The 12,974-nt window shown below is 23.1% G+C and overlaps 1 protein-coding gene across 2 annotated transcripts; it reads left to right on the forward strand.

Annotated features, from left to right (window-relative positions):
* Positions 1–330: 330 nt before the first annotated feature.
* LOC112604120 (copine-8-like) lies at positions 331–12,866 on the forward strand. 2 transcript variants are annotated; one of them, XM_025353001.1, is made up of 10 exons: positions 331–740; positions 6,471–6,612; positions 6,671–6,796; positions 6,853–7,010; positions 7,074–7,300; positions 7,839–7,921; positions 8,515–8,629; positions 8,811–9,038; positions 9,267–9,445; positions 9,562–9,984. In XM_025353001.1, exons 1-10 carry the CDS (start codon positions 673–675, stop codon positions 9,850–9,852), a joined length of 1,617 nt encoding a protein of 538 aa, XP_025208786.1. In that variant the 5' UTR covers positions 331–672; the 3' UTR covers positions 9,853–9,984. The 2 variants fall into 2 exon arrangements, with proteins under 2 accessions (XP_025208786.1, XP_025208787.1); XM_025353002.1 differs by lacking the exon at positions 9,562–9,984 and adding an exon at positions 12,391–12,866 and having other exon boundaries at positions 332–740.
* The last annotated feature ends 108 nt before the right edge of the window (positions 12,867–12,974 follow it).

A 12,974-nucleotide genomic window follows, 5' to 3' on the forward strand; every position in this document is an offset into this window, starting at 1 on the left:
AGTCCGATCGTCACACGGCCTCTGACAATAAAATGATGGTTTGCTCGTCTTCAAAATTTCAATGACAAAGTCATTTTCACAGTCCGATTTGTTCCTCCGCAGCCTGGACTATAGTGGACGTAACACGAAACCCATTCTCCTTGGACCGGACCGCTGCCGCCGAAACTGCGTTATCACCCGCCCAACCCGTATTTTCACGTTATCAGACATCGTGTTGTTGTTGTAGTGGTCCACTAGTCCGTGTTTTTTCGTCCTCTCCTAATAATACATTCTTGTTTTCGTTAGAAAATAACCATGTTATTATTATTATTATTATTTTAAGTCGACGTTTCTGTTGATAACGTTTTATTCGTGATAATACAGGGAGCACTTGTTAGTTGTAATACTTATAAGGCGTATTTCTCGTACTAATTATACTCTCACATTTTATCTATGCTATAACGCCTGTAACTCATTGAATCACGCGCTATAATTAATTTCAATATACTCATACTCAAATCTGTTTCAAATTCAGTCAATTACCCCTTACTTTAGAACCTACATCACACCTGAGTCATGGCCGAGTTAACCGTGGTATAATTTTTACATTTTTCTATGTGCCATTCATTATAAACAATCATCGTCTGTTGTTCACTCCAAAAGCAAAGATCTCATCTCCAAAATATCGAAACTATGGCCGTGTTTAAGCCTGGTTCGTCCACCGAACCAACGTCTGAAATCGAACTGACATTGTCCTGCAGGTGATTGTTTTGATTATTATTTTCATAATTAGTGTCTCAGTAAAAAGTGTAATAAATAGCTTAAAACAGAAACCTGTAACTGTTGCCGTGCTGATAGTATTTTGGTAATATGGTTTAATGGTTTATTCAAATATACTGTTAGAAAAATTATATTTATATGTAAGCTCGTTTATAGGATGTTTTATAAATATTCAATGTTGATAAACTAAAAAACTGTATTAAACCTATAGAAAAATATTCAGTATTTTATTTAGATAAATTGACATCAACTTTAAAATATAAAAAATATTAATATTTAGACTTTATTAATTTGTATATTACAACAATGTATTCAAAATACTTAATTTAAGTTTAGTTTTTACATGTTTTCTCTCATAATGTTTTTTAACTAATGAAAACTTTTTAGTCTTTTATATTTAATTAATTAAAATTCTGGTGTTAAGACAAGAATTCAGTTTGTTTTTGCTGTAATACTTCTCGATAAATTCTCATTGTTTTTTCAAGTTTAAATTTAAAATATTACTCATTTTCAGATATGATATAACCTAAATATAAAAATTCCCCTCATTTAATATATTGAATATTTATTACTTAAGATTATAAAAATCAATAATAGTTTATTCAATCAATATTTCCCACATACATGTATTATTCTTGTTTAATTGTTTACCAACCAATAAGTCACATTAACAGTAATCAGTACTATAGAGATTTTAATATTATTGTTCAGTGATCACAAAAAATAGCCGTTGATGAATTTATTTATTTTGTTGAACTATGAACTTATAAATAAAAAAATTATTTTCATTAAATCTATGAAATATGCATTTAAAAGTTCTTAATTTCACGACAAAATTTTTTGTATTTGAAATAAACATAATACAGATTGTATTGTATCAAACCAGAAATACAATATGCACTTTTTAAACAAATATAGAAATACCTTAAGTTCCGAGCCTTAGTTATATAATATGAGTTAAGAGCAGTTATGTTGTTGCAGTACAATTTAAACATTATTATAATTTAAAACTCAATTAAAAATGCGTATGTTATACCTTTATAACAAAATGTATAATTCAAATCCTTCATAAATATTAGTAGGCTATAAACAACTACTAATTAACATAGGTTAAGGTATGATTTATAAGAGATAAAGACAAAAAAAAAAGGTTCTTCAGTAGTAAATTTGTGATGTAATGTTTACTATAGAAAAAAACAATAATAAAATATTTTTATTTAAATTATACATATATATTTTTTTATTATTAGTTTGATGTCTTAAGTTTAAATTAGTTTGAGAACATAACAGTGATTTCATTAGTTACTTTCATTAAAAAAAAAAAAACTAATGTTCAATACAATATCTATTTCATACCAATTATTATTAAATTTTAAGTATTTAAAAATATAGTAGCTATATCTGTAATTAATATTGTAGACAGTGTTTTGCCTGTATTTTTAATTCTAGTCATACATTATTGATATCTGATAATTATTTTGTCTTGTAATTGTCATTAAAATTTAAAATATGTATTCATAATTACAATTAATAATATTTATACAATACATTTTTGGTTACAAATATTATTTAATTAATATGTACATTTTTTTATTTCATAATTTTTAAAAATTGTTCATATAAAGTACCATTTATTTACAAAAATATGAAAATTTGAATTTTTGTTTACATTAAAACTATAATAATATATACTAAGTAATAAAAAACAATCTATAATACACATATTATTTTAATAGTCAATATAAGAATGGTATGCAGTTAAAAGAAGTCATTTAGCAGTGATTTTTTTGGGCCAATATTATTTTTCTTAGTTTAATTTTTATACTCATGTAAATATATACAAATATGTTTTTTATATAAAATACAATTTATAATAATACATATCAAAAGCCCAATTAGGCATTAATAATTTAAACAGAATTAGTTTAGACTTAATATTAAGTTATGAATTTTTATTTAGTAAAAAATGTAATACCATTCTTCTAAGGTTAACAAGGAAATTAGTTAATTATTTATCAAAATAATTATAATATGGATTTGTTAACGTCTTACCCCCTTCTCCAGTTCATAAATTGGAAGTAATATCGACGGAAGTTCCTTTTCCTTGTTATATCCTGTTCCAATTTAGTTTTTGGTTCGGTTGTTTGTTTGGTAGTGGGTCTTCTTGAGGAAAGAAATCACAAATACAGTTTTGGTTGTTAAATTACTTTTATTAATTTATTTAATGAATAACCTTAAATTTTACACTGAAAGACAAACGTCTTGTTAATACTACGGCTTGTGAATGACTGACTTAAGAAAATATGCTGGCAATGGATGTCGCATACACATCGAAATTGCTTACATACTATATTCTTATTACTGACTAAGGGGTTCTTAACACCCTCGGGGTAAGATGGAAGATCATCGCCCTACATTTACACGATTTTGGGTGGTGATTTTCCATGGGATTCCGAGCATGTTTCTAATAATATGTCCTCATTTATTTTTGATGCTATTTCCATTTCTAATTGTCTTAACTTAATACAAAATATATTTTTCTTTCTTAAATATAATATAATAATAATAAAATAGAGCTTACGGTGATAACTGTTATCATTATTAAAATATATTTGATATAACTTTTTGAATGCTTATTGCTTCCTCAGGGGTTTTTGTAAATTAATTTTGAAGTAAACTTAATGATTTAGAAATTTCTGTTAATTTATTTAAATTGTTTTTTGTAATTGGGATTTGTTTAGGAGATTGAGAGTTTAGCATTTCGTTATCAATTAAATTTTCCCATTTGCTCAAGTCCATTGAAATGTTCAAACTAAGAACGTAATTTACAAGCATCTTCGAAATTATTTTCCTATTTGGTTTCAATTTAACTTTGTCATCGACTGTGTTAGTTTCACAATAATTATCTAAGCTTAACATTCCTATACCATTTACTTTTTCTATTATTGGGTTTGTCATATTTTGACAAGTGATTAAAATATTTTCATTATTTGTTACATATATCCAAGTATTCTTATTTTCTAACTTATGCCATATATTATGATTAAATTGAACATACTTGACATTACATAATTTAGGGATTGTTTTTGAATTACAAAATAACATTGCTTCACATGAGTCTTTTAAATTTTGAATAGGTTGATCGTGGTTACAAATAATTGCATTTGTTATGGTTTTACAATTTGATAATTACTGAGAACTTAGCTTTATATAATGCAAACGTGACTTATCTATTGCTACATAATCTGACGTGGGTTCTATAATTATGTAAATATTATCATGTATCTTAATAGGTAAAGGTATAGATTTATACATTACAAACTTAAAGTTATCAATTAATAGTATTTCTATTATAAATGTTAATACATCTTCTACATAAACTACATTTATTTCGCCTATCTGTAGTAATTACGACATACCTTTATTAGACAAGTCTACTGGTATACCTAGGTCTATTGGTAGTATGATTTTTATTTCTTTTAATTGTTCTGTAAACATTTTAAAATCTATTAAACTGGGATGAATTGAACCTTGCCGGGCTGAATTTACTACATTAACTAAGTTTTCTGTTTCATATGCAAACTGAGCTATAATCAAATTCACAATCGTTAATCTTTCCATAATAGCAGTCTCGAATTGCATGATACCTAATCCTAATTTTTCTGTTGCTACTTCCGTTAACAAATTATCATACCCTTTGATTATAGCATTCTGTTGTTGTTCTGTTTTGATTAATGAATTGTTCACTGTTGATATTATTGGTTTTATAAAATTTGTTTGGGTCTCTAGTATTTGAGAACTTTTGGCGTTTAAGCAAAAATATTTGAATATTGTTAGTGGAATTTACTAGTACTTAGTGATATTTTATATAAATTATCTACAAACTAATCAACAATAGAAATATTTTTAATAACAGGCTATTAAAAAATATAATTTTTATGATTCTTAAAATACCAAGGAAAAGAAAAATATTTATTGATTATGGTCCAGATTTTGATGAAAATAATGCAACCAATTTTAGGATGATCTTGAATAAAATTATATTTAAATTTTAAGCTCAAAAAATTATTTCATGATGTGTTAAAATACTCCAAGAAATACCTATATTATAACAATTTAGGAACATTAATTCTAAATTCATGCATCCACTTCAGGTCATGCCTGCAGAGCTTACAGAAAGATAATAAAAATACTCCAAAAGTACTCAATGTGTGTGTGTATATATATATAGTGTTGTTAATACAATAAAATGATTTTATTAAAATAAATCCTTACATTTATATAGTTATGAGGATGTATGTACATATTCTGTTTGTTAAATCTTCTAGAAAAATATCAATTTTTACATTAAAATGCTAAATTTTAATAGAATTATTCAAGATTTACGTATCATAAGTCTAGGAAGACATTTTTTTTTCATTATTTTATTATTCAATGTTATTTACAATCTGTTAAATTAAAACAATGAGCAAATTTGATTGTTGGAAAAAATAAAAAACATGAAAAACTTGAGAAGAGAGCAAGGAGGAGCTTCACTAACAAGGTCTCAAAGGAAGACTTTATGAATTTATTATTACAACTAGATCATACTTATAAATTAAATATGTTCTTATAATATATTTAATAAATGCTACAATACATACAATTTTATAGAGTATTTAAAACATATTAAAAATATAATTTTTATAACATGAGGTAAAGGTATTTGTTTTATTTTATTCTATGTATTCTAAATGCCACTGATTGAGCATTATATCATCAAAATATATATTTTAGTTTTATATTAAAAATAGTATATTTACTGAAGTAAACGTGTGTAGAAAATTATTGTATGTTATGTTATTTAATAAATTTGAAAACCATAGTTTGTAATCTGTGTATTGAGTTTAATTTTAGTTTTAATATATGGTAAATGATTTAAATATTTAAAATATTTGTTACAATATTTTATTTAATAGTTAAGTAAGTTTTTGCAAGAATGAATTTTTCTGTTTGTCAAAGATAGAATTACGATTAATATGACTCATTGAGAAATTTAAAGGTCTATTATAACTAAGATTAAAACACTTATCTCTAATGAGTAATACAGAAATAAAATATGCAAAACATAAATGTAATATTCTATTAATAAGTAAACTAATAAATAATGATTCATCTTAATTTTCTTTTTTTGTAGCGATTAAAAAAAAAAAACATTCTAAGTATTAGATAGGTAAATCTACATTATCTTTTTAATCTAAAACATTAAATATAATTGTTAAAATTTATAATTTAGTACTATCCATTAATTTTTTTAATTTCATTCTATAATAACTAATTTTAGATTTTTTTAAATACATTCTTATAATGATAACAAAATGGTTTTAACATTTAATTATTCAAATTTAAAATTTATTTTTAACTTGTAATTTGTTGTTTAAAATTTAAAAATATTTAATAACTTAAACTATGATAAACTTAAAATATAACAAACAATGTTTTTATATAAAAATAATTTTTCTTTTATTGATACTAAAATAATTTATATACAATTTTAGTTCTAAAAATCTGAAGTTCTCATTTTAGAACAGATATAAAAATTGTTAATAATAATTAATAATTAACTAATTATAAAAATATAACACATTAAAAACCTCTAAAAACTTTTCCAATAATAAATTATTTTAAGATTGAAATTTTATTATGTAATAATGCCGGTTATTTTTTTTTAGAAATTTATTGGACTGTGATGTGTTTTCAAAATCTGATCCAATGTGTGTTGTGTATATGAAAACACCAGAAACTACCAAATGGATGGAAATTTGTCGTACTGAATGTATTAATAATTCTCTAAATCCTAATTTTGTTACTAAAGTAATATGATAAATGTATTAATAAAAGTGTACATAATAATAAATTTGTCTTTACCTAGGTTCATGTGTTATATCGTTTTGAAGTTCAGCAGTTGATAAAATTTGAAGTATATGATATAGATTCAAACCTGCATGATCTGAAATCTCAAGATTTTTTAGGATCATGTGAAACTACTTTAGGACATGTAATATACTAAATTAATTAGTCATTAACTGGATTCTTATCTTTTCATTTTTTTAGATTGTGTCTTCAGTAACACTTACTCTACCTCTTAAAGGAGCAAAATCAAATAATAAAGGTCAAGTGATTGTAAAGGCAGAAGAACTCCCAGCATGTCATGATGAAGTTTCCTTACATTTCAATGGAAAAGATTTAGTGCGAAGTGATTGGATATCAAAGTACCTATGTGTATTGAAATATTGTTTAATTTTCAATTTAATATTTATTCTTAATTTTTTCAGATTTTTTTCTTGGTTTGCAAAAGCTTACTCATTTTTAGAATTATATAAAGTTGGTGAAGATGGACAGTATCAATTAGTGTATAGAACTGAAGTTGATAATTGGACAAACAATCCTACTTGGAAACCAATCATTTTACCTGTTCGTTCTTTGTGTGGTACTGATTTTGATAGAGATATTAAAGTATCATGTTATCATTTCAGAAACAATGGAAATCATTCGTTAATAGGTAAATTTGGGTTTTACAAGTATTTACTATTTAGTATTAAGTAAAATTAAAAGTTATTTAGCTTAAGATTTAAAATATTATGTTTAGTTTCTTAAATATATAAACAATTGTAATTACTTTTAAATATTGATAATGTCATAATAATTTATAAATTTTGCTTTTTTTTTGTATATTTTAATTCCACTTACTAATGACTGTTAATTCTTTTTGTCTGGAATAAAAACTAATGACTTTATATTTTATGCACTGCAAGCAAAATCATTGAATCATTGATATGTTTTTATTTTTTATATTTTTTATTAAATTTATAAGTTATTATATTCATTATTGGTTATTTGATGTAACCCTTATGAAAATTCTGATTAAAAAAATAATAATAGTAGTTAGATGATCTAAATACCAAATTTAGATGATGTCATAAAATCGATTAGAAATATCCAGTTCTAAAACATATGTGTTAAAATAATACTAAAATTATTATTTAAATATTTTTATCTTTCATTTAAAACAACATAATATTTAAAGTATAATATTGCAGGAGAATTCCATGTTACAATGAATCAATTAAAAAAAGGCCCGGGACCAGAAAATGATCATAAATGTGTCAAACCCAAGTCATCAGTAAGTAAAATTATGTTATTAATACATTAATAACTATAGTTTAATAAATCAATTAAATAATTTAAGATAAATATTATTATCAAAAATATAAATTATAAAATAAACCATACTATAGTAACAAATTGTTATTCAGCATGTTTGATTATAAACATTTGTTAAAAAAACTAATATATTTTATACAGTGTAATTATCCAAAACGTTGGTATCTTAAATTCAATTTTAATAATAATAAAACATTGTTTTCTAAATACTACTTTTAAGATAAAAATTATGATAATTTAATTATGTTATTAAATAAAATGGATAAATTTTGTGATAATTTTTATCAAACAAATTAGTTTAAAATTATGTAAAATAAATAAGTTTAGGATAACATACCTTTACTTTTTAAACCCTCCCCTTAATAATAAAAGCTGTTAAAAAAAAAATTTTTCACTTATCTTCAAATTTTTTGCATTATTCATCTATTGTTTTGATACTATCTATGCTTACATTTATTAATTTAAAGAAGTTAAATTAGTAGAAATATGCTACAGTAAACTAATAATGGATTCTGATGTTGACCACGTATATCAATTTTTATAATGTTTCAGAAAATTTATGGAAGCATACGTCTGAATCATTTTGAATTAAAAAAAACATTCACATTCCTTGATTACATAATGAATGGTACACAGATAAATTGTACATTTGCTATAGACTTTACAGGTAAGGTACCATACTAAACCTATTAAATTTAAATAATGAAATTAAAACAAATTTAGATCTATATATTTGTAGAAATTTATAGATTTTTAACTGATTTTAACTTAAATACTTAAACATAATTAATATTTATGTCATATTATTTATCTGTTTAATATAATCTTTATGATATTTAATTTAACAGCATCTAATGGAGATCCAAAAGATTATAATTCATTACATTACCTTAGTAATAGACCTAATCAATATGAACAAGCATTATTAGCTGTGGGAGATATTATTCAAGACTATGATAGTGATAAAGTGTTTCCAGCTTTGGGTTTTGGTGCCCGCATTCCTCCACATGGTGAAGTGTCTCATGAGTTTTTCTTGAATTTACAAGCTAGTGATCCATACTGTGCTGGAATTGAAGGTAAATATATAAAATATTAATTTAATAATAAGCCCAGTTTGTACAATATAGTTAATATATTCAATAAACATTAATATTAAACTTAGAAATATGGTTAAGTAAGAGTATAATTTAAAAACAAAACAGTATAGGTAATAAAACAGATGAAGGTGCTCATTACCCCATGTTAATATAATTTTTTTTTTTAGATATTTTTAAATCTAATTTGAATTGATGATAACTTTTTAGGTGTTATCAATGCATACCATCATTGCATTAGAAGCGTTCAGTTATTTGGTCCTACAAACTTTAGTCCTGTAATCAATCATGTTGCAAAATTTGCCCAAGCATATCAAGATGGAACACAGTATTTTATTCTGCTAATCATTACTGATGGTGTTATAACTGATATGTTCCACACTAAACAGGTATTTATGATCATAAATGCTTATTATGATATGTCTTAAGTTATAGAAATGATTAATATAAGTGCTCTAAATGTAGATTAAAGGGGTTTTGCTCATTTTTAACTAATATTATTTAGGCCATAATCAATGCATCGTCTTTGCCTATGTCAATTATCATAGTGGGGGTAGGTAATGCAGATTTTGATGCAATGGAAGAACTGGATGCTGATACGGTCCCATTAGAAGTCAATGGTGTTCGCGCAACTAGAGACATTACACAATTTGTATCATTTAAAGATTTTCAGTCATGTGATAATCCAACTTTAGCTAAGGCAAATTTAGCCCGAGAGGTACTTGCTGAAATACCAATTCAGATTGTAGGCTACATGAAGTCTAAAAATATTATTCCAAAGAATATAAAAAAATAAAGTTTTTAATATTTATTATAGATCACTAGTCTTTAAATTGTGTGCCACAATATACCATATTTATTCTATTTCAATTAATTATGCAACTATACATTTGTTTTATACTCAATTAATTAATTAAGTTTTTTTACGTTTGTGCTATTTACTTACAAAATATTATATGTTAATTGTTTATTGGTATTTTTAATAAGTGAAAATAAAAATTTTTTTGACTTAATATATATTTATTCCAAGGAAATATTTATAATTTTACTATTATATAGCATCTAATTATTTAGATATCTCTCCATTTTTTTTTTTTTTTTTTTTTTTTTTTTTTTATTGTTATTCAATTATTTTATTAATTAGTTTATTTAATGTTCTTATGCCGATTGCATAAAAAATTGATACATTTCATGATTTTTAAATAGAACATTAAATAGTTAATGATTGTTGTTTATGCAAACTGGCATTCCATTATTATATTATATAGTTTTATTTTTAACATTTTTCTTTTAATTTATTTGTTTTATTTATTTATTTTTTAACAATTGAATAATTACATTCTGTGCTACAATTAAAAATATTTCTCATATTAAAATTTTTTTATTAAATTCAATCTAAATGAATATTAAATAATTACCTTTATTGTAGAATTATTTTTATTTGATTGTTACTTATAAAAATTTCAAGTATTAATTCTTATGATTAATGGTTTTTCAAAAATTGTATAAAAAGTAGTTATGTAAAACATAAAATTGAGATGTTGAATGCATTTACTTAATATTAAAAGAATACAATTTAAAAATATTGGATAAGTATTTCATTTAAATGTATTGACTTAAATAGATTTATATTTTCTTAAAATTGTTTATTGTAAAAAGTTTGGTAAATATTATTTTATAAATTAAATTCTATCAATTTTTAGAAATAAGAATTTAAAAAAAAAATAATGTTGAATATGGTTTATTCATACAGAACTAATGTATTTTTATGATAAATCTATGAATTCGTTCAAACAATTTTCTTATTTTTAATACAAAATATATTAATAATGATACATGTAATTTCTGTTAGCTGTTTTTTGATCAATAATATCTAGATTATAATTTAAAAAAATTATAGAAGTATGTCAGAACTTTCTCTATAACTTGAATTTAAAAATTATATTTTATTATTAAAAGTAGGTTAGTATTTTAAATTTGTTTAATACAATTTGCAAGCTTAAAAAATTAGTATCTATTATACCGATTGATTCTTTTAACATCAAACACTCATTATTTTTTCCAAAATTCAAGTATTAACATTTTTTTTTAAACAATTTCATTTATTTTTTATTGTTCAGTTTTTTTCAATAACAATATAATATATATATATATTATTTGGTCTTCTAAATCAGACTATTTTTTTAAGTATTTTTTTGTATACAAATTGAATTTTGAACAAATAATAATTCATTAGTTACCAATTTCAAGTATTTAAAAATAAATTAAGTGTCCTATTACTCAAAGGTAAAATGCAAAATCTAAGTTGACTACTATTTTCAACTAAATTTTATAACTAAATATTAAAAATAAATTAGCTACTCTTTAAAAATTGTTAGAAAAATATCTCTCATAACTTGAAATAAGAACTATAACAATTAAAATAAAATTTACTATTATTTTTCAAATATGTTGTTTTGTCATGACTTTGAATTATGTCAAAAATATTTTCAAAAGTTTTAATACTGTTTTTGTACATCAAGAATCCACCCAGTATTTAGTTTTTAAAAATTAACGCTATTATCATTAATTTTGAAAAGTTTTGACAATTTTATATTAGTAAAATAATTGTATTTTATTTTAAATTATAATAATTAAATAAACATTAATGCAGTTTAATAAAAACTTTCCATAAGAGTACTTTTTATAAGCTATTGTAAAAACTATAATCATTTAATCACACATTATAAAAGTAATCAAATTGCTCATACTTATTCATTCTTGGCTTAAATATTTACTATATTAATGGGACCATCTTAAAATAATTATAATCACATATTTATTGATTGAATTACACATAAATATAAGATGTTGATCTACATTATAAATGTATTTTAGTTTTAAACATTTTCACTCTCAAAGCCAATCATGCTATTTGATTTACTTAAAAATAATTGAATCAAAGGTTGATTGAAAAATGTTTTTTTTATGATATATATTTTTGAGCACAATCAATTTACTATTGTTAATTTTAATAATTATTACCTATTTGTTGTTTGCTATACATTTTTTAGTTTATATTGTGATGTTCATTGTATCTACTTATGAATGCTAATAAAGATCATTAAAAACTATTTGTGTGTACATAGTCAATATTTATATATGATAAATAATATTATTACATAACTATATATTATAATTTATTCAAATTGATTACTTAAGGGATCAAAATTCATTTTTGATTCATTGTGAGTTCAATAAATACAGAACTATTTTCACTAAAAATATTGAATATCTTCTATAGTTAGCATTACAATTGGAAAACTAGATTGATAAATTAGATTATATTCTATAGGCCATAATCAAAGCATCCACACTGCCGCTGTCCATTATCATTGTAGGAGTGGGAAATGCTGATTTTCAATCGATGGAAGAATTGGATGGTGACACAGTTAAACTAGAAGTCAATGGAGTCTATGCGGCCAGAGATATTGTGCAATTTGTGCCGTTTAAAAATTTTCAGCAAATTGAAAATCCAATGAATGCCAAATCATACCTTGCCCAGGAAGTTTTAGCTGAAATACCAGCACAACTTGTTGGATACATGAAAAGTCGTAATATTATTCCTGAAAATTTAAATTAATAATTCTTAAAACATACTAAAAAAATGTACAAATGTACAATCTAATCATATTTTTCAATTTTTGCAATGAATAATTGATAATTTATTGTGCAATAATACTAATTTTTATGTGCTTTTGTTGAACTCTTGAGACTGCCTATACATTTATTGTAATTATCATCATTATTGTATTCTTCACACGAAAATCATTTTCTTAATTTTTTTTATTATTACATTTAAATAATTACTATTATATTTATATATCAAAACAAACAAACTTGTCAAATGACTTGAAATCATTTTTATGTTATATTCTA

The sequence above is a fragment of the Melanaphis sacchari genome, unplaced genomic scaffold (assembly GCF_002803265.2).
Source record: "Melanaphis sacchari strain LSU unplaced genomic scaffold, SCAv2.0 Contig11_pilon_pilon, whole genome shotgun sequence".
Taxonomy (NCBI): Eukaryota; Metazoa; Arthropoda; class Insecta; order Hemiptera; family Aphididae; genus Melanaphis; species Melanaphis sacchari.